At 45.4% G+C, this 26,759-nt stretch overlaps 3 protein-coding genes across 4 annotated transcripts; 1 reads left to right on the top strand and 2 right to left on the bottom strand.

Moving 5' to 3' along the window:
• Window positions 1-4,486: 4,486 nt before the first annotated feature.
• Window positions 4,487-18,581, bottom strand: DEFB136 (defensin beta 136). 2 transcript variants are annotated; one of them, XM_032268357.1, is made up of 8 exons: window positions 18,493-18,581; window positions 15,824-15,927; window positions 14,033-14,250; window positions 12,339-12,518; window positions 5,707-5,723; window positions 5,466-5,581; window positions 5,101-5,341; window positions 4,487-4,686 (listed from the first exon to the last, which is right to left on the bottom strand). In XM_032268357.1, exons 7-8 carry the CDS (start codon window positions 5,153-5,155, stop codon window positions 4,505-4,507), a joined length of 237 nt encoding a protein of 78 aa, XP_032124248.1. In that variant the 5' UTR covers window positions 5,156-5,341; window positions 5,466-5,581; window positions 5,707-5,723; window positions 12,339-12,518; window positions 14,033-14,250; window positions 15,824-15,927; window positions 18,493-18,581; the 3' UTR covers window positions 4,487-4,504. The 2 variants fall into 2 exon arrangements, with proteins under 2 accessions (XP_032124248.1, XP_032124247.1); XM_032268356.1 differs by lacking the exons at window positions 5,466-5,581; window positions 5,707-5,723.
• DEFB135 (defensin beta 135) lies at window positions 14,174-16,277 on the top strand. The gene is made up of 2 exons (XM_032268358.1): window positions 14,174-14,237; window positions 16,108-16,277. The coding sequence occupies exons 1-2, from the start codon at window positions 14,174-14,176 to the stop codon at window positions 16,275-16,277; spliced, it is 234 nt and encodes a 77-aa protein (XP_032124249.1).
• Window positions 18,582-22,900: 4,319 nt separating the features above from the next.
• DEFB134 (defensin beta 134) lies at window positions 22,901-24,932 on the bottom strand. Its single transcript, XM_032268360.1, has 2 exons — window positions 24,814-24,932; window positions 22,901-23,095 (listed from the first exon to the last, which is right to left on the bottom strand). The coding sequence occupies exons 1-2, from the start codon at window positions 24,869-24,871 to the stop codon at window positions 22,953-22,955; spliced, it is 201 nt and encodes a 66-aa protein (XP_032124251.1). The 5' UTR covers window positions 24,872-24,932; the 3' UTR covers window positions 22,901-22,952.
• Window positions 24,933-26,759: the final 1,827 nt, after the last annotated feature.

Genomic DNA, 26,759 nt, shown 5'->3' with positions numbered 1-26,759 from the left:
ACTCCCCTGGAGCCATGGTGAAGGAAAGCACAAGCATGTTCAGTAATATTAGGCAGGGTCTTCCCAGGGGCTTTTTAAATTTGTATTTTTGAGACAGGGTCTTGGTGACTCACCCAGGCTGTGTGCAGTGATGCAGTCATGGCTCACTGCAGCCTCGACCCCCCCAGGCTCAAGCAATCCCCCCACCTTAACCTCCTGAGTAGCTGGGAGTACATGTGCGAGCCACCAGACCCGGCTAGGTTTTGTATTTTTTGTAGATATGGGCTTTCGCCATGTTGCCCAGGCTGGTCTTAAACGCCTGTGCTCAAGCAACCTGCCCCACGTTGGACTTCCAAAGTGCTGGGATTACACGCGTGAACCATCACACTCAGCCCCAAGGGGCTTTTGTAGTTGGGCCTGGCTCACAGTTCTCAGCATTTGAGATGAAATGAACCCAGTAAACAGAAGTTCTGAAAGCTGAATTGGCTGGGTTCCCTAGAAGCGATTTAGGACGTAGTTACCAAGCCTCCAGGTCGCCTGCTTGCAAAGTCAGAAAGCCAGGCTGCTTTTTTCCGGTGTGTGTGAAGGGCTCGTCCTATAGAGAACGCCTACTCAGTGTCAGGAGGCCAACCGCAGATGACAGAGCCACGTGAGTGCACATGGAGAGGACGCAAGGCTTTGGACATTCTGCCAAATCCAATAAACGCCCTTCCCCACTCCAGGGAGGTTTTGGTCTGGGGAAGAGTCCTGGGACACCTCGAACACTTGCACTCCTCTGCCCTTCTCCAGGCACAAGGAAGGCCATCAAGATACAGGCTGTACTTGTCAGGACTTGGGCTGGGGCCGGCCAGGCACCCAGGAGTCAGCCTGCGCCTGAGGTTGGGGGAGGAAAAGCACCATCAATTGCGCCCAGAGACTTTGCTTCAAGGTCTTTTATCCCTCTGCGAGGGGGCTGACTACAGGGCAGTTGAAGGAAAGGTCAGTTTCTTCTGCAGCTTCCCTTTCTTCTCAATGCCTCTCTTGCCTAGCTCCGCCGTTGAGCAGAGCTGAGCAGTGCTAGCCTGTGGGGAAAACCAGACAGAAGCTAGAAATTTCCTGCCCAGATACTGGGAAGGAACTTTCTCAGACCAGTTTCAACCAGTCAGGTCCTTTCAAAGTCCCAGCTTATGAGCTTAAGGATCCCTGCCTCGTGGTCCGGTTGGAAGGGATGATTTCTCTCAACGACCTGACTGATGCTTTTCTGGCCTGACTCCACATCTCCAGAAAGTTGCAGTTCACCTCTTCCCTTTCCGGTGCCAGCAGTACTCTCAGAGAGACCGGGGCATCATACTATAGATCAGGAAGCAGAAAGGGAGCGGCTGGATCCGTGTTTGAATCCCAGCTTTGTACACTCATGAGTTGCATGGTCCTGGGAAAATGCCTCGTCTGTTCTCAATGTTAGTTTTTACACCTGCACTTTAGTTATGAAAGATTTTACACTGTCAGGTCCCCTGATGGGTTGGCAGTTAGTTGGGTAATCTGCTCCATTTTTTTTTTTTTTTTCCGAGACAGAGTCTTGCTCTGTCACCCAGGCTGGAGTGCAGTGGCACAATCTCGGCTCACTGCAACCTGCGCCTCCTGGGTTCAAGTGAGTCTCCTGCCTCAGCCTCCAGAGTAGCTGGGACTATAGGCACCTGCCACCACACCCAGCTGATTTTTGTATTTTCAGTAGAGATGGAGTTTTACCACATTGGCCAAGCGGGTGTTGAACTCCTGACCTTGTGATCTGCCCTCCTCTGCCTCCCAAAGTGCTGGGATACAGGCGTGAGCTGCCACGCCCACCCCATCTGCTCTGATTTTGGAGAACAAGATTGGACGACTTCCTTACAACCAACCTCAGGAAGCAGAGCGCGGAATCCGTCTGAACACCTCATACTTAGTCAATGCTCCTGTATTGCACACTGGTCCTGGCTCCTGCCTGAGTTAAGAAGCCGTGATATTGGGCTGGTGTGGTGGCTCACACCTTTAATCCCAGCACTTTGGGAAGTCGAGGCTGGTGGATCACTTGAGGTCAGGGGTTTGAGACCAGCCAGTTCAACACTTTGAAACCCCGTCTCTACTAAAAATACAAAAAAATTAGTTGGGCATGGTGGCGCATGCCCGTAGTCCCAGCTACTTGGGAGGCTGAGGCAGGAGAATAGCTTGAACCTGGGTGGAGGTTGCAGTGAGTCAAGATCACACCACTGCGCTTCAGCCTGGGTGACAAATCCAGACTGCATCTCAGAGAAAAACAAAAAGCAAACATAAAAAACCCGCCACGACTGACGTCTAGACTATTAAGTCACTGTCCCTTCAGCGTGTGGCCGCTGGCATTGCCTGCTTAAACCCTAAACTGTGAGGGTTGGCATGGCTTGTGAAATACGCTGCAGTATGTAGCAATCGGGTATTTTTTGGAGGGAGTGTAAGGAACTGCTACTCCCATCAACTCTGTGTGACAGAATTGCTTCTGTCCTCAGGGCGGGTCTGTGGATTCACTGTCCTCAAACTGTTTGCTGCGCCAGGAAGAAATGATATCTCGATGGCACCCATGTGATTCTGTCACTCATCCCAGTAACATTTCTGGGGACAGAGGTCTCTAAGCCTAAATTGTGGACCCTCCCCATGGGTGTTCTGGGACTTGGAGAGTGAGGTTGACACCTGTGTCCCCCACAGAGACACTGCCCACTGACTCTGAGTCCACACCCAGGGGGCTGCAACGTCAATACATTATGCTGTTTGTGTGTGATAATTTAGTATTCTTGTTTCTCGTGTGGGTTTTCAGCAGAAATAATTGTACACGCTTCGGTCCTCTCTGAATGCTGCTGGAGAGACTTGTGTCTTTTCTGCCTTACTGTCAAAGTTAGAGCAGCATCTCCACCAGGCAGGAATGGCCATGAACTTAGGAACTGCAAGAAAAGGGTCAAGGGTTTTAGCCTTTTTTGAGCTTTGGATTTTTTTGACATCTGCTGAAAGTGTATCTGCTTTTTCCTTTCACCCGGTTTTCTCTTGTATTTTCTTTTTTTCGTGTTAATTTCATTGCATTTGTATTATTTGTGAACTGTTGCAATGTCCTGTTTTTTTTTGGTGAGAGGTGGTTTGAAGTAGGCACGGGCAGGTGGTCTGACACACAGAGCCTCTGTGGACACCCGCACACCCGCAGGGACCAGCTGAAGCACAGTGCCCTCGGAGGCTCGCCTCGCCGACCAGGGTGATCTCCGGTTTTTCTTCTTTGCTGGAATTTGGGGGATTGATGTTGAGGCAGAGTTCTGAGCAGGCAGCTCGCCCCTGCCTAGCATTCAGTGCAGACGTTCAGAGCGGGCCTGCCAGGCACGTTCCCGGCGAAGCGAGATCCTGAAACCCAGCTACCCTTCTCTTTTCTTGGCAGCGAACGACCAGGGTCTCCATGCAGACTCGAGGCCTCTGCCTCCAGTGGGAGCCCTGGAGTGGATGTGAGGACCCTGGGCAGTGCTGCCCCACAGACACTGCAGGTTTGGAGTGGGCGTGTGTGGGCCAGCGCTCCACCTCTGTGGTGAAAGCAGCATGTTCGGTGCGTGGGATCTGAGGGTGACACTGACCGTGACTCATGAAAGCCACTGTGTACAGAGCCATGAATGCGACTTGGCAGCCAGAAGCACTGTGGCCTTAAACCACACGATGAGCGTCAAGGGGCTTGTCATTCGGGGGTCTGGTTGGAGTCTTGCCTCCTCTTTGGAACCACAGTCTGGCCACATTTTCATACTTACTAATGGAGAGGTGCAGCAACCTGACCCTGAAGACACTGGGTGCCAACTGCCTGGGTTTAAACCCAGCGCTAACTCTTACTTGTCGTGTGACCTTGGAAAACATTCTTCATCTGCGAAATGGGAGAAATTGTAGATTTTACTGCGCAGAGTAAGTTACCTAATAGATGTAAACCACTTACATGTTTCTATGCCCAGAATATATCATTGCTTGGGCCTATGAACTTGTATCAATCAATTGAATTTGTTTGTTTGTTTTTTTGAGATAGAGTCTCACTCTGTCATGCAGGCCAGAGCACAGTGGCATGATCTTGGCTCACTGCAACCTCCGCCACCCGAGTTCAAGTGATTCACCTGCCTTAGCCTCCCCGAGTAGCTGGTATTGCAGGCGCCCACCACCACACCCGGCTGATTGTCGTATTATTAGTAAAGACAGGGTCTCACCATGTTGGCCAGGCTGGCCACGAACTCCTGACCTCAAGTGATCCGCCCCCCTCACCCTCCCAAAGTGCTGGGATCACAGGTGTGAGCCATCAAGCCAGACCTGAATTTGAATTTGAAAGTGGAATGAGTAACTGCAGATGGGAGGGCAGGAAAAATAACAGGGGATGCATTTCACCACCGTGCTCCCTTTACAAAACGCTTCTGGAATTTTGCCAGTCAATTGTCAGAATCTGGTTCTCATTTGCGGCCCATGGCTCACGTGGGAGCTCTCAGATCCTTACACAGATTAGGAGTTCAGCCCTTTGAACCATTCACGTATCTTTTTATTTAGACCATGGATCTTTGGCTTGCGGGGGTTGAAACTTTGTCATATTTCTACAGCAAGACAAAATATTGTGGCAGAATGCAATCCATGTATATCCCGGTGGACACCCGAGGAAGCACACGGCGTTCTGGCTAGTGCAGGTGCGAACTTTGACTCCATCGTTCCCAAACATACCTCTTCCTCAAGCCGGGAGAGACCACAGAAAAGAACAATCAATCTTCGGGGCTGGGGAGAGATCCTAGGCTGCCATCACCTGGTGGGCGGCTTGTTACTTGTGATTTACTTCACCTCTTATCACATCTCAGCAAGGCACATAAAGCTCAGGCTAGCCAGGGGTGTGGGAGGGGAAACAGGAGTTTGGGTGGCTGCATGGTGATGTGTGCACGGACATTCATTCCCCTCCCTGGTGCCTTGTCAGGTCTTCGGGCTGCAGGAGCGCAGAGCAGGGCAGGAGCTGGGGTCCGCTTACTGAGCCCTAACCTGCTGGCCCATCTGATACTGGTGTCCTGTTGCTGCGCTTCTACTTAGGGGGTTTTTTAAGCATATCAATCTCTGGGAATCTGCCCATGTTCAGACCCACGCCCACTATCTTACCTGAAGGCAATAAGATTGCCAGGAAGAGGAGCAACGCAGAAACACAGAGGTTCATGGCCAAGGAGCGCACAGGGCTGGAACTTCCAGCAGCGGCTGTCTGAGGCTCCTTTATAGAGCTGGGCTGGGCTGAGCTGGGTGGGGCTGGTGGCTGGCCTCACTCTTCCTGGAGGGGCAGACTGAGATCGCAGGCTTCTGCAGAATTCCAGGAAGAGGAATTCTGCGCTGTTCAGTGCTGCCTTTTCTACAAACTGCAGGAAAAGAAGAGACTCAGCTAAGGCTGCCACGTTTCCTGGCAGCAGAATAGGACAAAAGACCAGGACTCCCATACCTAGGCCTGAACACTTTCCCTCTCCCTCCAAATGTACCTTGATATAAACATGACAGTGAAAACGTCTGCTCTGCTTTTTCTTTCCTCTGGAGAACGACTGAGCACTCAGGAGTGCAGAGCCGGGATGTTATGAAACACAGCCTTAATTTAAGCCTGAAACACAGCTCAAAGACACAGAGGGTCCCAAGGCGTCAAACACGGACCTGAGCAAGAGAAGGGAGGGGCTCAGAACTAGTGGAAAAGGGACAGCTTCCTTGTCTGGCAGCTGACTTATCTACCTGGCTGGAGGCAGATTCTGGAAAAAAAAAAAAAAAAGTTCCTGAAAAAGTTCACTGATGGACTGTTTTCCAGATGGCTGGTATGAAATGTTGGCTAGGATCAGGGGGCTTGGAAGGTTCTAGGAGAGATTTCTTATTTGGAGTTGAGGAGTTGGAACTCTCTCTCAGTCTCTACAAGAAGAGTTGGCTCAGTGCCGTGTTCAAGGTTGGATGCACAGTGTCCAGAGTGGGGCCAGACAGGGCTTCTCTGGAGCGACAGCTCAGCCCCCGGGAAGGGCCCTCAGACCTGTCTCTCGTGGGGTAATAATGGATGTCTGAGAGTGAGGATGACACTAACTTTGGTTTTGTTTTGACCCTTAAGGCAGGCTTGTACGCAGGCAGCCATGACCGCAGGGCTCTGAGTGCACGGCGTGGCAGTGGAGCATGCGTTACTGGCCATGCCCTGTTGCAGGCGCACACCCTCAGATGAATTATTTAGCGTTGCAGCCTCAAGATCTGCTTCTCAAAAAGTGCACTGCAACGTTTCATGTGTTTTTTTGAGGATGAAATGAGATATAGCTTATAAAATACTTTGCACTCACACTGCCATAGAGTAGGTATTCAATATTATTATGATTGTTAATTTTTTTTGAGACAAGGTCTTGCTCATCACCCAGGCTGGAGTGCAGTGGCCCAATCTTGGCTCACTGCAACCTCTGCCTCTTGGGTTTCAGCAATTCTTCTGTCTCAGCCTCCTGAGTAGCTGTGACTGTAGGTGCTTACCAACATGCCAGGCTAATTTTTGTATTTTTAGTAGAGACAGGATTTTGCCATGTTGGCCAGGCTGGTCTTGAACTCCTGACCTCAGGTGATCCACCTGCCTCAGCCTCCAAAAGTGCTGGGATTACAGGCATGCGCCACCTACCCAGCCAATACAGTCAGCACAGATTTTCTTAATTTTCTGGTTCTTGCTTACAAATCTCTCCTGACTCCCAAGTTGTAAAACTATTTCCTCTATTATCTTTCTTTTTTCTTTATTATTTTTCTTTCTCATTTAACTCTGTAACCACCTGTGATGATTTCTGTGTATGGTATAAATTAGGGGTCCTATTCAGTTTTTTTCCTTTATGAAAAACCAATTGTTTCAAGACCAAAAATTATTGAAAAGATTGTTGTTTTTCCACTGTCTTACTGTGCCACCTTTGTTTTAAATCAGACTCCACGTATGTGTGAGTCTAATGCTGGCAAACTTTATCAGTTCTGTTGTTCTCTTTGTCTATACTTGCACTAATGCTATGCTGTCTTACTGCCACAGCTTTATAATAAGTCTCACAAGCTTTTAAGTAAGATCCATCTATCCATCCATCCATCCATCCATCCATTTACGAATCTGTCTCCAACAGAGCCACATCTTCCCACTTAACTGTTTTTGGTGTGTGTGTGAGTGTCTTCACTATTTTTGGTTCTTTGCATTTCCATACAAATTTTAGAATCAGCTGGTCAAGTTCCCCCCAACAATAGTTCATTATGCTGTTAGTCTTGCTTCTTTCCTTTTGTGATGTACAGCCTCCTGAATGCCTGTGGGCTGTTGTATTTGTGGATTGAATACATCTTGTATTCACGTTGTAATGAACACTTTACAGAAAATAAAGTTGTGAAAGATTCTGCTTCCTAGAGAATAGTGAATATCCTAAGCACCTGTCTCCCCATCTCATGAATCCCAGAAGATACCAGTTGGGGCACAGAGCTCCTGTATCTTAACTTCCCTGGTTAGTCTCTGGGGATCAGGGAACCTGGAAGTGGAGAGGGATAGTGTCCACGGCTCTGACCAAGAGCTCCAAGTTTCATAACAGCATAGTAACACAAGGCAGATGGTTTAAAGATGCCTCACTGCATCTTCCTAGACAATCCTCCTCCCAAAGGATCTTTGTCCTCACACCCAGTCCATTCCTTGAGAATTCTTGAAGATGCCAGCTTTACTGAAGGTCTGGGATACATTCTCATGGCCCTGCTTAACATACGCTTATCCCTTTAGGTGGAATCACTTATGTCAAAAGGAAGATCAGAGTCAGTACAAGGAGGTAGCTTCTCATGTCTCCGTATAATTTTCAGACGGAGGTGGGGACACCTCTCCCATTGATCTGGGGGGTGACTGGGGCTGTAGCATGGCTTTACTTTGCTGTATAGAATTGATGGGAGAGCTGAGGGAAGTTAGAGTGAGAGTAAAAATGATTTCCTATATTGCTTCTCACTACTTAAAAACTGGGGCATTTCAGCCCGCAAGAATAAAGGGCCTGAACATAACATTCCTCTGGTTCTTCTGACTACTGGCAAAGCTGGACTTAAATTCTGGCTCTTCCAGGCCTGCTTCAGGTATCTCCATTCATTCACCATGTTCCTCTAACTGTATGTTGGGACAGGACTTAAGAGTGAGGGCTAAAGCTCCAAGAGCTAACTTCAGACCAAAACCCAAGCCCACACCTGAGCAGGAAGAGTCTGTCTGGTTTCACAGACCAGCTACTTAGACACGAGATTAATAAAGAAATTACTTTCTGCACCTGGGAAGATTCATAGAGGAAAATAAGATCTGATTGTCCCAAGTGATCAAGAAAGGTACGTGCCTGAAATGGATTGTGTAACCAGGTGCATCAATTTATTACCTTTAGTAGGATTTCATTGTGTTTGGGATCTTAGGACATTCTGTGAGGAGAGATGGCTTGGAACTGGTTCTTGGCTACACATAGGAAAGACTTCAGTGCTTGCTTTCAAGATTGAATGCCCTTGTGCCACTGGACTAGTGCCCAGAAGTCCTCAGGGCTAGTTTCACTCTTCATTAGCTCCTGCCAGATTGTCTACAGAATCTGATTCTTTCCTTTGGGCATTTTAGTATCTTCCCCTTCCTCAAATTTCTTAGCATAACTGTAACAAAGCAAGACCGTCCTTATCTCCACGGATTCCTGAGAATGACTGAGGGGCTTGGAGAAAGGCAGTTCTGTGATGTTGATAATGAATCTGGCATGTGATAGATGTTCAGCCTTACCTACACACCTGTGAGCAGACCCTCAGTTCACCCCTGCCTACTGACTCATATCTGCAATGGGTGAGACACAGACCCAATGTGGGAAAACTTTAAAGGCCAGGATCGCTATGGATGTGGGGAGAAATCCAGACAGGGTACAGATTTAGAGAGCTCCAGAGAGTGGGAGAGGGGAAGGAGACTGTTGAGTTCAGTGTGGCAGTCTACTCCATGGTGGACCCTGTGCTGAGGTCTAGGGATGTGAAGAATAGATGGGTGTTTCCCCTACAGTCCCACGGAGCATGGAGAGTTATAAAGCTCTAATTTTAGTATAAAGAGGTAAGAACCATGCCACTGTAGAATTATTAATATGAAAAGTGGGTCAGGCATGGTGGCTCACGCCTGTAATCCCAGCACTTTGGGGGGTTGAGGCAGGCAGATCACGAGGTCAGGAGTTTGGGACCAGTCTGACCAATATGGTGAAACCCTGTCTCTACTAAAAATAAAAAAATTAGACAGGCACGGTGGCACACATCTGTAATCCCAGCTACTCAGGAGGCTGAGGCAGGAGAATCGCTTGAACCCAGGAGATGGAGGTTGCAATGAGCTGAGATCACACCACTGCACTCCAGCCAGGGAAACAGAGTGAGACTCTGTCTCAAAAAAAAAAAAAAAAAAAAAGCAAAGTGATATTTTTTCTTTTCATGCAGCGAAGCGATTGGGAGAGAGAAATGTCAACATCTAAAGAGTGTTCTGCTCTTCAGTATTCATTACACTTGCACATTTACCACAATCCAGGGTTTATTTCTTGATTTTCTACTCCCCCAAAGTTTATGTACCCCTCAGGGTTAGATTCACATAAACAGGCTCATAAGATTGGCTTATACAAGTAGTTTCATAATATTTTAACTTGTGAGGAGAAACTGTCATCATGGGATTGAAATATTCTTTTGAGACAGAGTCTCACTCTGTCGCCAGGCTGGAGTGCAGTGGTGAGATCTTGGCTCACCGCAATCTCTGCCTCCCGGGTTCAAGCGATTCCCCTGCCTCAGCCTCCCAAGTAGCTGGGACTACAGGCATGCCACCATGCCTGGCTAATTTTTTTTTGTATTTTAGTGGAACTGTATGTTGGTGGCAGAACTGGGAAGGTTTGATGAGCAATTCAATGTGGACAGGGTGAGGGACAGGAGGTGACAGGATCACGTCAGGCATCATTCTGGAAACGGCGTGGGGCTGTCAGGAGATTGTGAAGTGGGGCTTACTTGTTCCCTGGTGTGCGGAGCCTCCAGATTTGTTCATTTCGCTTAGTCTTGCTGTAGCTATGGGGGCTCTTTTTTGGTTCCGTATACATTTTGGGATTGACTTTTCTAGTTCTATGAAGAATGATGGTGGTATTTTGATGGGATTGTGTGAAAAGTTTAGGGAATTTAAATCCTCTGACATCAATCTTCTCTGAGAAATAGGAAGCCAGAAGTTCTGCAGAGAGTAGGATGAGGGTGGGGACTGAGGGGGCAAATAGCATCTGAGGTTGACCAGAATGTATAAAAGGAACAACCAAATTTCCAAACTCAGCTTTCCTGTGGAGTTGTGTGATGTGTTCTAGTGGCTTTTAAAAGCCCGAGAGCAGGAGCAGTTCTATAGATGGCTTTTCTTCTGGCAAACGTGGTGAAAGAAAAAATGAAGAATAATTAGTGTTCTAGAAGAACAGTTGGTTGCTTTGATGTCGTTTGGGTTATAGAGATTACTCAGGAAGACTGAAGATTAATGTTTGTTAGGGGTTGAATTGTAACCCCACAAAAGATGCCGGAGTCCTAACCTTCATCACCTATGAATGCAACCTTAGTTGAAAATAGGGTATTTACATAGATCAAGTTAAGATGAGAGATCGTTAGGGTGGATTCTAATCCAATATGACTATGTCCTCATAAGAAAGCAAAATTGGACACAGATAGGTATATACAGAGGGAAGATGACATGAAGACAGCAGAATACCACCCCGAACCATGGAATGCGGCGGCTGCCAGAAGCCAGGAGACCCTGAGACAGTTCCTTTTCTGACAGCCCTCCGAAGGAGTCAACCCTGCCAACTACGTGATCGCAGACTTCTAGCCTCCAAGCCAGTGAGATAACACGTTTCTGTTGTTTAAGCCATTCAGTTTGTGGTAATTTGTTATGGATGTCCTAGAAAATGAACATTTTTTTTAAAGAAAAAAATTAGATTCTGTTGATGTGATATCACATATATGTGAGAACACGGTCCATGCTCTTACTGAACTTGCAGTCAAGTGGAGGAAGCAAATGTCAAAGAAAAACATAAATGCACAAATATCAAATTCTAATATTCTATATGCTCAGGATAAGAAAGGGTCCTCTGAAAGAGATTTACAAGAGAGAACCTAATTTTTTTTTTTTTTTTTTGGAGACGGAGTTTTGCTCTTATTGCCAGGCTGGAGTGCAGTGGCGTGATCTTGGCTCACTGCAACCTCCGCCTCCTGGTTTCAAGTGATTCTCCTGCTTCAGTCTCCTGGAGTAGCTGGGATTACAGGCATGTGCCATCATGCCTGACTAATCTTGCATTTTTAGTAGAGATGGGGTTTCTCCATGTTGGTTAGGCTGGTCTTGAACTCCCAACCACAGGTGATACACCTGCCTCGGCCTCTCAAAGTGCTGGGATTACAGGCATGGGCTACCACGTCTGGCCTGAGAACTAATTTTTATTGGAAAGGCTCAGGAAAATCTGTTCTGTGGAAGAGATGGATACTGTTCCTCTAAATGAGACTACATGTTAGGTGAAGGTGGGGAGGTAAGGGGTACAGATTTCCAGGCTGTGTAAAGAGCACATGTGAAATATCTGAGGTCGGCATATTTGAGAATACTGAAGGCCAGTAGGATGCAATGCAGTGAGAGACAGAACAAATGAGAGGACTTGGGTGGGGAGATAAGCCAGGGGCCAGGCCAGTATCCACACTAAGACGTTTCCACTTTATCCCAAAAGGAAGCCATCCCGCAGCGGTTTCCACAGGGCAAATGCATTAATCAGTTTCAGTTTTATAAAAGGTCATTTTGGTGTCCAAGTGGAGGATAAACTGCAAATATCTAAAAATGATATGGGAGGCCATTTAAGAGAACATTTACTGAGTTTAGTGACAGAAGGTGATGGCATGGATGCAGTGGCAGCAGTGGAGATAGAAATGGGCAAGTGTGAACTGTATGTTGGAGGCAGAACCGGGAACATTTGATGAGCAGTTCAGTGTGGACAGCGTGAGGGACAGGAGGTGTCAGGATCATGTCAGGTAATGGCATCGTTCTGGAAATGGCATGGGGCTGTAGGAGATTGTGAAGTGTGGCTTACTTGTCCCCTGGGGTGTGGAGCCTGGGTCAGTGAACAGTCTCTAGTCACCAAGGCTGCCAGGAAGCAGTGTCCTTAGAGAATCCATAGAGCAGAACCTAGCATTTCGCCAAGGCACTCAGGTGGAAGAGTGTTCTTGGGGGAAGACGTGAGGGAGAAGGTGTGTTTACAGCCTAACTGTGGTTCTGGAGGGCACGGTGGGAAGGGTTCAGATGGAGACAGAGGGGGATGGCTGGAGAACAGGAGATCAGGACCACGGGGGCTGGAAGAACGCAAAGCAGGCCGTACCTATTGCTGCAGGTTGGAAAGTGGTTCTCAGGAGAGTCCCTTCGTGCACTTGTGCATGCTTCATCTTTCTCTGTGCTCTTCAAAACCCAGGTCCTCTAGTCTCTTTGCTGATTTTCTTCTGCTCCGCAGTTCTTTAGGAGTCTTTCACAGATGTGTTCTTTTGACCACATCACAAACATCCTGAAGTTGGAAAACAAGAGTCCATTGAAGTGGCATATATTCGATGCATTCTTGTGAATAAAACAAGGACAGAGAGAGGGAGGCATGTGTTCCTCATCCTGGCTATTACACTGTCTGGTTGGAAGAGCAACATCTCTAGTTTTATTTATTTAAATAGGGAAGGGAGTCTCACTGTGTTGCCAGTGCTGATCTTGAACTCCTGGCCTCAAGTGATCTCCTCACCTCGGCCTCCCCAATTGCTGCGATTACAGGCACATGCCACCACACTGACCAATATCTATAGTTTTAAATGTCTCCTTCTGTAATATGGGCCTAACAGTTTTTTAAATGTATGTTCTACAAAGGACTGGCCTCAAAAATTACTTCATTTCTTCATTTGGCCTTACAACAAGCCTTCTTGGTAACTGGGACTGATGGAGTACAACCTCTTTTTTTTTTTTTTGAGACAGGATCTCACTGTGTCACCCAGGCTGGAGTACAGTGGTGCAATCATGGCTCACTGCAGCTTCGACCTCCTGGGTTCAGGTGATTCTCCCACCTCAGCCTCCTGACCAGCTAGGACTACAGGCACTTACTATCATGTCTGGCCAATTTTTGTATTTTTTGTAGAGACGGGGTTTCACCATGTTGCACAGGCTGGTCTTGAACTCCTGAGCTCAAGCAATCCACCCACCTCGACCTCTCAAAGCATTACAATTACGGGCATGAGCCACTGCGCTCGGCCAGGTGTGCAAGCTTCTTTACAAGTGAGAAAATTGATGGTCAGAGAGGTGAAGTAAGTGCTTTATTAAAAGCTTATCAAGCTATTGCATGCAGAATCCAGACCAGAAAGATTCTGGGTTTTGTGTTCTTTAGACAGTATCAGATAAAGTTGTTGGAAAACTTAAAATACTTTAACGACAAACACTGTCGACCTTTAGTCCCTCCAAGCAAGAGTTTTGTCATAAATTCTTTTGTGTGGCTCCTATTACCTGGCACACAGCATATACTCAATGGGGAGCCATAAGACTCAGTGTTTTTCCCAGGGTCATGTTGCGGGTGTGATGGGGACTTGCTTTTTCCATGTTGCTTCTGAGGAGCTCTTATTTTCCTAAAGAGATGGCAGCTATACCAGAACTGGGCAACGCCATACTTGAGTACTTCTGTATACAGGAGTCAGGGAAGCCTGCTTTTAAGTCGTGTTGCTGCCATTTAGGATCTACGTGAACTTGGGAAAGTCATTTCTTTCACTTCAGACTCTTTGCTTTGGCTTTTAAAATGGATAGAATCATGCCTACCTGGATTTTGTGTGTTTCGGGAAAAAAAAAACACTTTCTCAACTATACAAGGCAGGCTTATGGTTCTCTGCACACTATGGGCATTTGTTAAGTGGATGTACAACGAAGATACACAGACATCTACACAGTATCCGACCAGGGCCTAGAACAGGGCCGCTTACACAGTGAGCATGCAGCTGCTAGCATGCATGTGGCACCCAGGAAGTGTGCTTTAATGAAGAGATGTCATGCCCAGACCTTTTGCTGATTGGACTGCTCAGTGGAGCAGGCAGATGTTCTTGTTCCAAAAGGTTCACTAGCCATGCAGCTCCCCGTCTCGCCAAGGCTGCGTAGAGCGTCACTCTCCCGGTCACCGAAGCTGCTTCTTTGCTGATTGGTATGGTCACAAGGAGCGTCCTCTTGGGCCTTGTGGTCCTTGTCTTGCTCTCCTATGTCCCACCAGGTAAAATGGAGTCCTTCTCTGTAGAATTAGGAACAATAAAGGGAAGAAGGGTGTGAGGTTCTACGAGTAAGAAAAAGGAGGAACTGGACAAAGGAAGCTGGTGCAGAGAACGGGGAAAAGGTGCAAGGACACAGAGCAGGAGGCGGCTCTCTACAGACAGAAACTGGGCATGGGTTTTGGTCTGGGGAGCTGGTGAAGTTTGAGGGGAGGGTTGGACTGCTGGTGTTGGTAGAAGCAGGGCAGAGCAAAAAGATGAGACTTTGAAGAACACGGAGGACTTAGAGGTGAGAGGGCTATTTGAGGACTCTTAGAATTTGCCTTCCACCATCAGCCACACGTTATTTTTCACTCATTTAGAAGCCAAGGCAAATTTTATGCTGAGCAGAATCCATAGACACAGCTGGTTATTAAGATGTATTACATTAACTTATAGCATGACGAGGTCCTATGAAACATCAGTTTGAGGGGTTTACATTCTCTGGACAGAAGCCAGCAACTTGGTGACAATGAGAAAAGTCTACTTCAGTCACTAAAGTGAAGGTTCTCAAAACTGTTGTGCTTGTGGTTTTCTGGGGTCAGCAGAAAGCCCGTACCCTTTGCCTCAAACCCTCATCTATAAAGTGTATCACTCAAGGACCAAGTGTGAAGTGTTTAAAAGACAGATATGAGGCTGGGCACAGTGGCTCATGCCTGTAATCCAAGCACTTTGGGAGGCTGAGGTGAGTGGATTGCCTGAGGTCAGGAGTTCGAGACCAGTCTGGCCATGATGGTGAAACCCTGTCTCTACTAAAAATACAAAATTAGCGGGGCATGGTAGCGTGTGTCTGTAGTCCCAGCTACTTGTGAAGAAAGAAAGAAGGAAGGAAAGAAGAGAAAGAGAGAAATAGAGGAGAAAGAGAGAAAGAGAGAAAGAAAGGAAGAAAGGAAGGAAGGAAAGAAAGAAAGAAAGAAAGAAAGAAAGAAGGGAAAGAAAGGGACAGATATGAAGGTGGATCATGCTGAGATAGTGGCTGATTTTCTGCATCAGCCACTATTCTCTGGACACTGTGCACTGTGTCTCTACTGGACTCCTTTGTCCCCAGAAAGTTGCCTCAGGTCTAGTGAGCACACGGCGGGCAAGTTTGCCTGCTAATAGCCCTTTACCATACCACACTGATTATTTTCACACCACAAAGGCTCAGTCCACGGACTCATGGGGGCACCTGGGTAGACAGACTGTTAAGACTTAGCATGCAAGAGCAGGTGATTCAGTAGAGGCAATTCAGGGCCACCCTAACCCTCTCAAACTGCCTCTTACCACCCCTCCTCCACCGTTTGGTTTCCAGAGGCTCCCAGTTCTTAAGGTCTAGGAAAATTACTAGCAATAAATTTCCATATTTGTCTCAGGTATTTCAAACCATTTCACACTCATTCTCCCATGGGTTCTCTTAAGTGCTTTGTGATGAAGCACTTGATAAAAAGTCATGCAGAATATTATTGGAGAGTACAGGGGTAGAACTGCAGGCTTCTAAAATTCTAGTTCAGTGATCTTTCTTTCTTCATGCTGACACTTTAATCACAAACTGCCTCAGGCAGCTGTTCCAGACCCTGCACATCTTCTGGTAAGGGGCCTCTGCTGACTCCTGGGATGACTTCGATGTTCTGAGTGTTCTTTCTGTAGCAAATAATCTCAAGCTGAATATGTTGGCCCCTGTTAACTCCATGTAGTTGATTAGTAATTCATGTAATTAATTGTGAAGTCATAGAATGGCTTATAATAGGACCCCCAAACAACAAGGTAAGAGCCACTGAAAAGGGACATCCAGCTGTAAAACGTCTTGCAGCATGACACTGCAGGACACTGTGCATTAACCTTTGCTTCTCTTGGCAGGTAGAAGCGGGCCCAATGCCTACATACGAAAAGCCTTTGCTACATGTTGGCGACTACATGGTATTTGCAAGCAAAAATGTTTAAAACCCGAAGAATATCATATTTTGTGTGATACTACATTTCTGTGCTGTGTAAAGCCAAAACAGATGCCTATACTGACTGGGAAATAGTTGTGAGTACCTGGAAGCTGTTGCTGATTTCTTCTGGGAACCCAGATCCCTCTCAGTTGTAACCTTCGACTGAAACAATGGCTTTAGCCTATCAGTGTTCCTGTGTCTGCTGTCTTTCTTTTTATTGACTCTCCTACAGAAATACTCTAACTCCTTGTATTCAGTATTTTTTCTTTTTATTAGTTTATTGCTTCTTAAAAGTCTCTTAAGAACTTTTGAAGCATAACACACAATTAAAAATACACAAATCATAAGTAAGCATTATCCTGATAGTTGCACAAATTTAACACACATGTGTTTCAGCACCCTGCTCCAAAAAAGAACATCATTAACATCCCAGGCACTACCAGCCGCTAATCCATACAAAATGATTTCTAGCCTGACTTTTAATAGGAAACTCCTGACATCTACTTTTGAACTTTATATAAATGGTATTGTAGGTATTTCTTTGTGTCTGGCTTCTTCTACTCTACATTACTTTTGTGACGTTTATTAATCTGTTTCATGTAATTGTAGTTTATCCTTCTCAATGGCATATTGTATTACATTGGGAAAGATACTACAATTTATTTGAGTATTCTAGTGAAGATGGTCCTATCTGCGGTTTTCAGTTTTTGCTTTTATAAATACTGCTGTGGTGCAGGCATTTCTGTGGCGGTTATATACCTAGGAGTGAAATTGTTGGGCACTGGCTATGCACACATTCAGTTTTGGTAAATACATAGCATCTGATTGTTTTCCAAATTGGTTGTACCAACATATACACCCCCCATCCACAATGTCTGAGCATTCTTCTTGCTTTACATTCTCATCCACATCTAGTATTTTCTGCCTTTAAAAAATATTCTAGGGAGTATATAGTGATGACATATGGGGTTTAATTTGTGTTGTAGGGATGACCTAATGAAGCTGAGCACCTTTTCAGATGTTTATTGGCCATTTAGATATCCTTATTTGTAATATGACCCTTAAAGACGTTCGTCCACTTTTCTATTGGATTGTCCAACCTGGGAACCTACTAAGGAACACTCATGGTTTGACAGTGAGAACAATAAAAGAAGTCATATTGAAAATAGTTAAGCTGAAATACCGAGTATGTTGTAAGTTTGCAATGCACGAAAACATTGTGTGCTGTTTAGGATGACCAGGCCATAAAAATGTTTCTATCTGTGAAAAATTAGGAATGCTTTTCCAAAATGGTGGATTAGAAGAATTACTATCCTCTCTCTACCGCTTGGAAGGATTTCAAAACAGTGTGTACAGATTCACACTGTGAACTATTTTTCAAGAAGCAATGCAATAACCGAAGAAGAAAACCGCAGGAGTCTACTGATACTAAAGGAAGGAGGAGGATACAGCCTACATTGTGAGTCAGGCAAAGGGCGGCGAGTCCCCTGAGTGTGAGAGGGGGGATTTGCCTCTGGGATACGGACCTCACTAAGGAGCCTGAAAGTCCAGGACACGAGGTGGGGGTGCTTGGTAGGCGGAGGGGGGAGGCGGGGGGGGGGGGGGGGAAAGCCGTAACCGACCTAGCGCAAGAACAGACTTGGCGGGGGGGTTATGGAATATAAAAGTATTGCGTACTTTTAGGGGCAGCCCCTTGCATGCACTTCCAGAGTGCAGCCATGCCTTACTGCTCCTCACAGGAGGGCCTGCGGCCAGCTAAAACGTTCTGGCGCTGGTTGCAGGTTGAAAGAAGCTCTTCACAGGGTTCCTCAATACCACCTCGGATGGGGACGAACTTCCTTGGCCAGGGCCGGGAAGGGGGAGGGTAAAAAGTGGGCTGCAAGTCCAGCAGCCGCAGGTGCAGGAGTCGTGGGTACAGAAACTGCAAGCGCAGGAGCCAGGGGTGCACCCCAGCTCTGCGGCGGACAGGGAGGGGCGTGGTCTGAACGCCTGGGCTGCAATCTCCGCAGGGAACGCTTTCGGGCCCCGGCAGCCGCGAGTTCACTACAGGCCGAGTGGCAGTCAGTTCACTGCTTCCAGCGAACACTGTAGGAGCGGATCTGCCTTGCCAAGTGGGTACGAACTGCGGAGCTTACCACTGCCCAGTGCACCCCACAGCCTGCACAGGATCTTCCATGCAGCAGGGGCAGCAACGCTCCCCACTGAAACATCAGCCTGAGACCCGCTCCCCTCCCGCAACACCCGCAGGGGCTGCTGTTTTCTCTGCACGTGGACACCCGTGTGCAAACCCGCCGGTCCCAGCCCCTACCTGACTGCCTCGCCACCCGCGCCGGTAACTTAACGCAAACGACGTAATCTCCTGGAAGCTACGTGGCCCCGCCCCCGTCCGGAGAAACCAGCCTATGCCCCTCTGGGTAACATCAAGCAAGCAAACATCCCACTGCTGCTACCGCGGCTGCTGCTGTTTTGCAAGCGCCACCTCCTGGCCGGAGGCCAACCGACACCGTCCGTGACAATATCGCCCGGCAGATTAATACTGCACCCAGGACAGAGAAAACCGCTGTGGATCTCAGCTGTCACCACCGCCTGCACCACTGTGGCTAACCAGCAGGTCCTGAGTCTGTCCGCAAGACCAGTTTGTTACTACTGTAACCCGCATTCAACAAAGCCAACACACTTAGGCTATCAATAACCAAGGAATTTCACAGACTCTATGTCACAACCCTGCTACCCCCTGCTGGGAAACTCGAGCACAGGTCACATAACTGTGGATAGCATCCCGCTGTATGAAGGCCTGATAAAGGAGGTGGTTGAGGTGTGGACTCTGAACTGGTTGGTCTGAAGAGCAGACTGTGGGTAAATTGTTCACTTACTGTCTCTAGGAATTGGCTAACTCCGGGAGTGGCCAGCCCTCCAGCTTCAACAAGGCTCCAGAAGTCAAATTATCAGAATACAGAAAATACAAGATGCTCTCTTTGCCTTTCAGAGCTGTTGTAGCAAAATTTCTCAGATGGAGTGGCTTAGAAACAACAGACATTTATTTCACCTTTCTAGAGCTGGGAAGTTCAAGACCAAGGTGCTGGCGGATTTGGCGTCTGATGAAGGCCTCTTGCTGGTTCGTGGATGGTGGCTTCTTGCTGCATCCTTACACGTGGAAGGGATTTGGGATCTCTCTGGGGCCTCTTTTATAATAAGGGCACCAGGCCGGGTGTGGTGGCTCACACCTGTAATCTTAGCACTTTGGGAGGCCGAGGTGGGTGGATTGCTTGAGCTCAGGAGTTTGAGACCAGACTGGCAACGCTGTGAAACCTTGTCTCTATTAAAATACAAAAAATTAGCAAGGCACTGTGGCGTGCACTTGTGGTCCCAGCTACTCAGGAGGCTGAGGCAGGAGAATTGCTTGAACCCGGGAGGCAGAGGTTGCAGTGAGCCGAGATTGTGCCACTGCCCTCTGCTTGAGCAACAGAGCAAGACTCTGTCTCCAAAGGAAAAAAAAAAAAGAAGGGTTCCATTTATAGAAGCACAGAGTAGAATGGTGGTTGCCAGGGGCTGGATTAAATGGGGTGATATTTGTCAAATAGTACAAACTTTCAGCTGGAAGATGAATATGTTCTGAGGATAAAATGCATGGCATGGTGACTACATAGTTAATCATACTGTATTGTTTTCTTGAAATTTGTTAAGAAAGTAATTTTTAAGTGTCCTCTTCCCTACAAATAGTAACTATGGGTGGTAAGGAATGTGTTAATTAATTTGATTGTGGTAATCATTATATGATGCGTATGTATATCTAGCCACGTTTCTGCACCTTGAATATACAATTTTTATTTGTCAATCATACCTCAATAAAACTGGAAAAATGTCAAAAATTACCTCTAAGTAAAAATGAGTTTCCTTAAAGACAGAGTTTGTTCTTACCCTTTGAAGCTTCTCAGCATCTCTGTTACAAATTCTAGACATCCCAGATGAATTCTAGACGTTGGTCTTAGACAATGCAGTTTCACTACTGAATGAGTGATTTCAGGGAGCGATATTCAGAAAGAATTTTGAAGAGAGTTTGCTCTACATGGTGACAAATTCCTCCCCCATTTTGTTTCCATACAGATAGATTTGGTAAATACTTAAGTTATTTTTAAAAAAAGCTTTGGATCTTGGAATTGGGTTTCTTTTGAAAGTGTCAATGTACAGAGACCAACCAAAATTAGTGAATATCTATCTGTTCAGATTCCTTCAGCAAAGCTGAAGGGTGTGCATGCAACATACACACTTTCTCTCAAAAGAACAAAAAAGTTTGCAGCTACCCCGGTTGTTACAGAGTTCATTTCCTGACAGGGTATATGGCTTGTCAACAGTAAGATGAAGGCAGTGCAGGATTGGCAAATTTCCCTGGGAGGGAGTATTGAGGTGGGATAAGCAGGTTTAATAGTGGCTAGTCCGAATAATTTCGGCAGGATCTGAGGCACAGAGGTTGCCTAGACCTGATGTGATAACCTTGTTTTGATGTCTTGTGGCAGTGGAAAATTCTGTCCATGCAGGACTTAACCAGATTCCAGAAAGAACTTTCTAGCACAGAGAACGCAGACTCTTTCTCTGGCTTTGGGGATCAGCTTTCTAATTAGCTTGTAGAGTATCATGCACCTGATTTTTCAGATTGTCAGCAGGCTGGATTGTTTTCAGGTTTCTCTTTATCTGTATGTGTAGAGAACTTGAACCCAACTAGGAAGAATGAGATGAAAAGCAAGCCTAAGACTGTCCAGGATGTTATGAGGCCAAAGTTCCAGAAGATTCAGTGCCCTTCAGGTAGGGTCTGACAGTTTCCTTGGCCATGTCTGGATGCATTATTTACTCTGCACACTTAGTAACCACGGTTATAATTCCAGGCCATCTGTGATCCCATTCAATTTTAACTAACCTTCTCTACGGTCTACACAGGGAGTCTGGGCCCCTGAGAGGGCACATTCTACTGGATTTTTAGTATCTTCCTCTCCAAAGACACGAATACTGAATTTGCTCAAAGGTTGGACATTTGCTGGGAGCACAGAACTCCTTACAAACCCTCAGGCTTTTTCACCCGCTGCTCTCTTTTCATCCCTTCCCAGCAGCCACGTGTGGCTGGGCAGGCAGTATTGCCGGCTCAGCCCTGAAACTAAGACTCTGTATTCTTATCCCTGTACCACATCAGCAACTGGCTATTTGCAGCAAGAACCCCACACTCTCAGCCCCACATTGCTAGAGAGTCTGAGCCATATCTAGCACTGAAGGCCATGAAAGTTGCCCCACAACCGAAATCTACCCTCCTTTGCCATCCACTCTTTATCCTGAGCAGCAGATACAGAACTCACACATTCGTGCATCCATAAGGGCGAATGTTGTTGAAAAATCAGGTAAGAATTCACCAGCCACGCAGTAGACAGTAGGGCCGGCAGCACCACGACAGAAGTTGCTAAGCTTTCCTGTTACACCTTCATAAAGGTGATTGGTAGAGAAAACCATGTGTTCGAATGGATTTAGACAGTTTATTAGTTACACATACAGCAAAGCAAGATCAGCATGACACCCATCCAGAGGGGTCAGATGATGGGCAGCAGAGGAGGCATCACTCTGCTGCTAAGGAACCAACACTAAACCAAGGCCAGCAGTCTTGCAGCCTGTAGCTTAACCCTAGGGGCTCAGGTGGGAAATTCCACTGCTCAGCCGAAACTAGGGAGGTGGATGAGAAGTTACCTTGTGCCAGCCCATCACAAGATGTCCTCTCTTCTTCTGTTTCAAAGGAACTTCAGGGCCAGATTCAGTCCAGACATGGGCCAGCCTGTAGTTAAGACCTGCCTCTGTGAATTACATGAGAGATGTACAGGGTTGTCAGGGGCCATGGCAAATATGCTTCTGTACAGATGGGAGGTTCACAGAAATGGGAAATGGGAAGCTGAAGAGAAGGTAGGACAGGACTTAGGTGTCAAAAGATGTTTCTCTTGAAGCCTCTCTAAATAATAAGAATATCCTCTCTGTGATTCGAGGAAGAAACAGGTGCTGATGAGCACACTGGACATCCCTTTGAAGTGAGAAAATATCTTCTACATTGTTTTTGTGAAAAACCTAGATCTTTTAAAGAAGCCTATAGCTCAGCTCTTTAAATTTAAGACTATAAGAGTCTGCTGGCTTATAAAAATGCTAAAACCCAGTAGTTGTGTACAGAGTCCAGCTTGTCTGTAGAGACCCCCACCCAGGTGGTGCTGGGAATTAAGAAGCAGATACCCAGAGAGAACAGCAAAGTGGGTCTATCCGGAGGGTCAACAGCCTACTGAGCTGAGAGCCTCAGGGGCTGACAGCATCCCGGGTTGAAGGCCTCGAGCAGACTCTGACCCACGCATTTATTCTCTTTGAACAGGTGATTATTATCAACAAACAGATGTTCGGTATTTTCTCATAACATAAAAATATACCAGGTAGGCAGCTGGTGCCCACTTACCAGTGATCACAGACAAACTAAAAAGTATTCTCCATGAGGGAGCCACGGGGCAGGGTGGGTCAGATGGCCCGAGATTAAAGCATCGTTTTAACAGGTGAATGATATTTTTCCTTGCCATCGTTCTTCTTAGCAAACAATATACTCTATCCTACGTTCAGAATTTCAAAGCAATCATACATTTAGCATTTCTCAACAGTTGTGGACACATCATCATGTCACAGTTTGATCTACATTCCCTGGTTTTGTGAAAGATGGCAGAATCAAGGGCCTTCAAGATTGTGGCAATTCACTGGTTTCTCATGTCAGGGTGGAGGATTTCCTGCGACACAGCACTCCAGCTGAAACTTACAGTAGGCAACGATCATTTCACTCTGATAGCACTCAAGTCTGCAGATGCCATTCTTATAGCATTTCGTGTGCATTTCTGATGATAATGGATTTAGACCTGGAAGGAAAATGAATAGAAAGATAACTCACTACAGGCCTTTTTGGACTATAAAATTACTGGTCCCTCAGTTTTTATCCAACTGGGTTCCAAGGAGATTTGGTCATAATAATGGATTCTGTAACTGAAAAAATTAATTAGTGGTATGGCTGAATTGTGTCACCCCAAAATTCATATGCTGAAACCCTAACCCCTGATGTGACTGTCTTTGGAGATAGGGCATTCAGAGAGTAATATAAGGTAAATGAGGTCATAATGGTGGAACCCTAATCCGATAAGATTGATAGCTAATCCAATAGGATTTATGGTCTTATTAGTGAATGTCACAGCAGAAAGATGGCCATTCACAAGCTTGGAAGCAAGCTGTTATCAGAAATGGAATCAGCTAGCACCTTGATCATGGATTTCCCATCTTCCAGAACTATGAGAAAATAAATTTTGTCTAAGCCACACAGTCTGTGGAATTTTGTTACGGCAGCTCAAGCTGACTAAAACAACTAATAACTTGGAAGCTGCCCTGAATTGGTCAGTGAATATGATCCAAACAATCAAGCTAGCTATTCACATAGTCATTCACTCATTATTTATTATTTAAATAACTACTCATTATTATTCATAAACCAATCTTTATAAATCATGTGCATCAAGGACTGTTGGGGTACAGATCTGAGTATGACATAGACCTTAATCTCAGTGAATTTTCAGTCTAGACAAAAAGAGAAGAAATACAGAATATGTCTGGGAGAGGAAAAATCATGACAAGTGCAATGACGTATTTGCAACATGGAATGGTCTTGTCATTTGGAGCAGGGTGAAATCAATTCTGAAGATTTGAGAAGTCTCAATGGATGAAGCTCAAGGAATCTGTAGAAATTTTGAGCAAACACATACCCTGACTGAGGCATAATGCCCTGGAGGATAATCATCCTACAGGGACAAGAAGGGATCATTGTTACAGAAGCCCAAGAGGACAGTCTGTAACACTTTTGAGAAGATGAAACATAATGGTCTATAAAATAGACAAGAAATTTCTATAGAAATGACAAGTTAGGAGAATGCAAAAGGAATTGAAGGGAATGTTGTACACTAGATGGGTTTCTTTGTCTGGAGCCCACAAATCCATTGCCATAAACCATAGTGGATTTGGTCCCAGCAACAACCAATGGAGTCACAAATAGTAAATTAACTATAAGAAATTTATAGTATATTAGAAAATTAACAAATTGTGTTATCATTATTTGCTGGTTTTGACTAGATACATTCTTGAATTAGAGACAAAATAACAATAGCAAAACAGGATGGGCGTTACTGATGAAAATACAGTGACAGGTCTCACGAGCCAGGTACTTTGCATATTACATACAGACATTCCATACGTGATCTGATTTAATCCTTGTAAGGCTCTTCATTTCCATTTTTCAAATGAAGAAACTAAGGCTCATGGATGCTCATCAGTTCAGCCAAAAAAGAAAAAAAAAAAACAAACAAAAAAGGAAACTAAGGCTCAGAGAAGGCCAGACCTTTGTCCAAAGTTACGCAGTTAAGAAGTTGGAGAGCCAGATTCAAGCCCAGGTCTTGCTGACATCAAAACTGGCTGATGCCTTTTTCTACTTTGAAAATTAAAGGGTCCATGGTGGGAGTCTGTTTATAGGGTTGTTTAGTGGAATTGTTCTTCTATATGAAGCTCCCCTGCCCCCCTCAAAATCTGCCAGTTTTACCTGTCAGCACTGGATCCCAAAGGAAAAGAAAGAGAAACACAATGAGGAGAGGCTTCATGGCTGGGAGCTTCTGTTGAGGAGGCTAATGGCAGGGTCTGATATTGGCTGTCAGAGAATAGAGAGGAAGAAGTTGAACACACACTCCTGTACAAACCTCCCAGGTCTGGGTTATGGCCCGCTTCAGGTAGATACGCTACACTGAATACCCCCGAGGCAGCGGTGTTCGCAATGCTCATCTGAGGACAAAAATGGACAGCCCTTTCCTGTTTAACAGCTTTTCCTATTGACAAAGACACTGTTCTTCCATCTGGGTTTTCCAAAAGTACTCATGGAGGCCTGAAAACTACGTGCTCTTACTTTTTTTAAATGAATAAAATTAAAATTTCATAAGCTTTTGTTACAACAAAAATTTAAAGCTAATTTTAGAAAATTGGTAAAATATTGAACATGACAAAGATGGACAAGTTACACTTTAACTTCATCTCTCAGAGACAAACCGTGTGTTTCTTAAGAAAGTTTCATCTGTGCTTAGTTTGTTGTTTAATATTTTGTTTTACATAGTTATAAACAATATTCTTATAATTAGATATCCTGGTTTTGTAACTTGATACATACTATATATCAGTGGCAATATAAACTTTATAAATATTATTTTTAAATGTTGCACACTATTTCATCAGGGTCATTTAAAATAATTGTCACTGTTTTAAAAACATTTTTATTGAAGTGTAAATGACATACAATAAACTTCAAATACTAAAGTGTGCCATTGGATAAGTTTTGCCATATCTACACTTTTGTGAAACCATCATCAGATTCGAACTCATAAACATGTCCATTCCCCATTTTTTCATCTCTTTTGTAATACTCCCCTCCTGATTCTCTTTCACCTCCCCGTCTCCAGGCAACAACTTTTTTGCTGACACTGTAGATTACTTTGTATTTTCTTGGAATTTCACGTGAATAGAATCATATGTTCTAATATATTCTATACTCTTTCTTGTTGGGTTTCTTTTACTTGGCATAATTATTTGAGACTAATCCTTGCTATAATATGAATTAATTGTTCATTCCTCTTCACTGCTAAGTGCCATTGCATGGATATACATCTATGTGTTTATTCAGTCGCCTATTGATGGACGTTTGATTATTTCCAGTTTTTGGCTATTGTAAATAAAGCTGCTATGGACATTCATGTACAAGTCGTGGTGTGGATATAAGTTTTCATTTCTCTTTTGCAAATATTGAGGAGCAGAAAAGCTGGGTCATAGCTGAATGCTGTCATCAAGAGATGCATCTTACATGCAATGATATTCATAGACTCAAAGTAAAGGGATGGAGAAAGATCTAGCAAGCAAATGGAAAACAAAGAGAACAGTGGTTGCTATTCTTATTTCAGAGAAAACAGACTTTAAAGCAAAAATGATCTAAAAGGACAAAGAAAGGCATTACATAATGATAAAGGGTTCAATTCAAAAAGAAGACTTAATAAACACGGTGGGATCCTGGCTCAGTGTCTGGTTCACTTAGGCTTTGGAGATAAAGAGGGGAGATCTGTGCATCATTTGAAAACAGGTTTGTGGTTTACCAGCATACCAGCTTTTTCCTTCTGTCCACACAGATTCCCCAAGGGTCACAGGGTGCTCTGGGATTAGAAAATGGAGAAGTACAGTATGCTCCATGCTGGGACTAGACAGCTCTTTCTTCTACGTCCTGGGTTTGCTATTTCTTTAGGGTCATCATGCTACTCTCATCTTCCTGATCTGTGGATGTTCTGCAACTGCCATATTCTCAGCTGCAATTGAAATGTCCCTGTCTGACCCTCAGCCTTACAGATTCAATATGCAGCCTTTCCAAATGGTCATCCTAATAAACAGAAATGTATTCTAGCAACAGTGGGAGATATAAAAGGAAGCAGCTGCTGTATCCTCTGTGAAGAGACGGTC

Source organism: Sapajus apella, unplaced genomic scaffold (genome assembly GCF_009761245.1).
Source record: "Sapajus apella isolate SASKATOON/1434 unplaced genomic scaffold, GSC_monkey_1.0 scaffold180, whole genome shotgun sequence".
In the NCBI taxonomy this organism is placed as follows: domain Eukaryota; kingdom Metazoa; phylum Chordata; class Mammalia; order Primates; family Cebidae; genus Sapajus; species Sapajus apella.
Note: the sequence above shows the minus strand (reverse complement) of the source record. Positions and strands in the feature narration are given on the sequence as shown.

Bases quoted from the DNA above. Each gene is read 5' to 3' on its own strand.
- DEFB136 (XM_032268357.1), bottom strand. From the start codon at position 5,155: ATGAACCTCTGTGTTTCTGCGTTGCTCCTCTTCCTGGCAATCTTATTG. The intron at 4,687-5,100 runs GTAAGATAGTGG...TCCCGGCTTGAG, and splicing joins GGCAATCTTATTGCCTTCAG to GAAGAGGTATGTTTGGGAAC.
- DEFB134 (XM_032268360.1), bottom strand. From the start codon at position 24,871: ATGAAGCCTCTCCTCATTGTGTTTCTCTTTCTTTTCCTTTGGGATCCA. The intron at 23,096-24,813 runs GTAAAACTGGCA...TTTTCCTTCCAG, and splicing joins TTGGGATCCAGTGCTGACAG to GTCTAAATCCATTATCATCA.
- DEFB135 (XM_032268358.1), top strand. From the start codon at position 14,174: ATGGTCACAAGGAGCGTCCTCTTGGGCCTTGTGGTCCTTGTCTTGCTC. The intron at 14,238-16,107 runs GTAAAATGGAGT...TTCTCTTGGCAG, and splicing joins GCTCTCCTATGTCCCACCAG to GTAGAAGCGGGCCCAATGCC.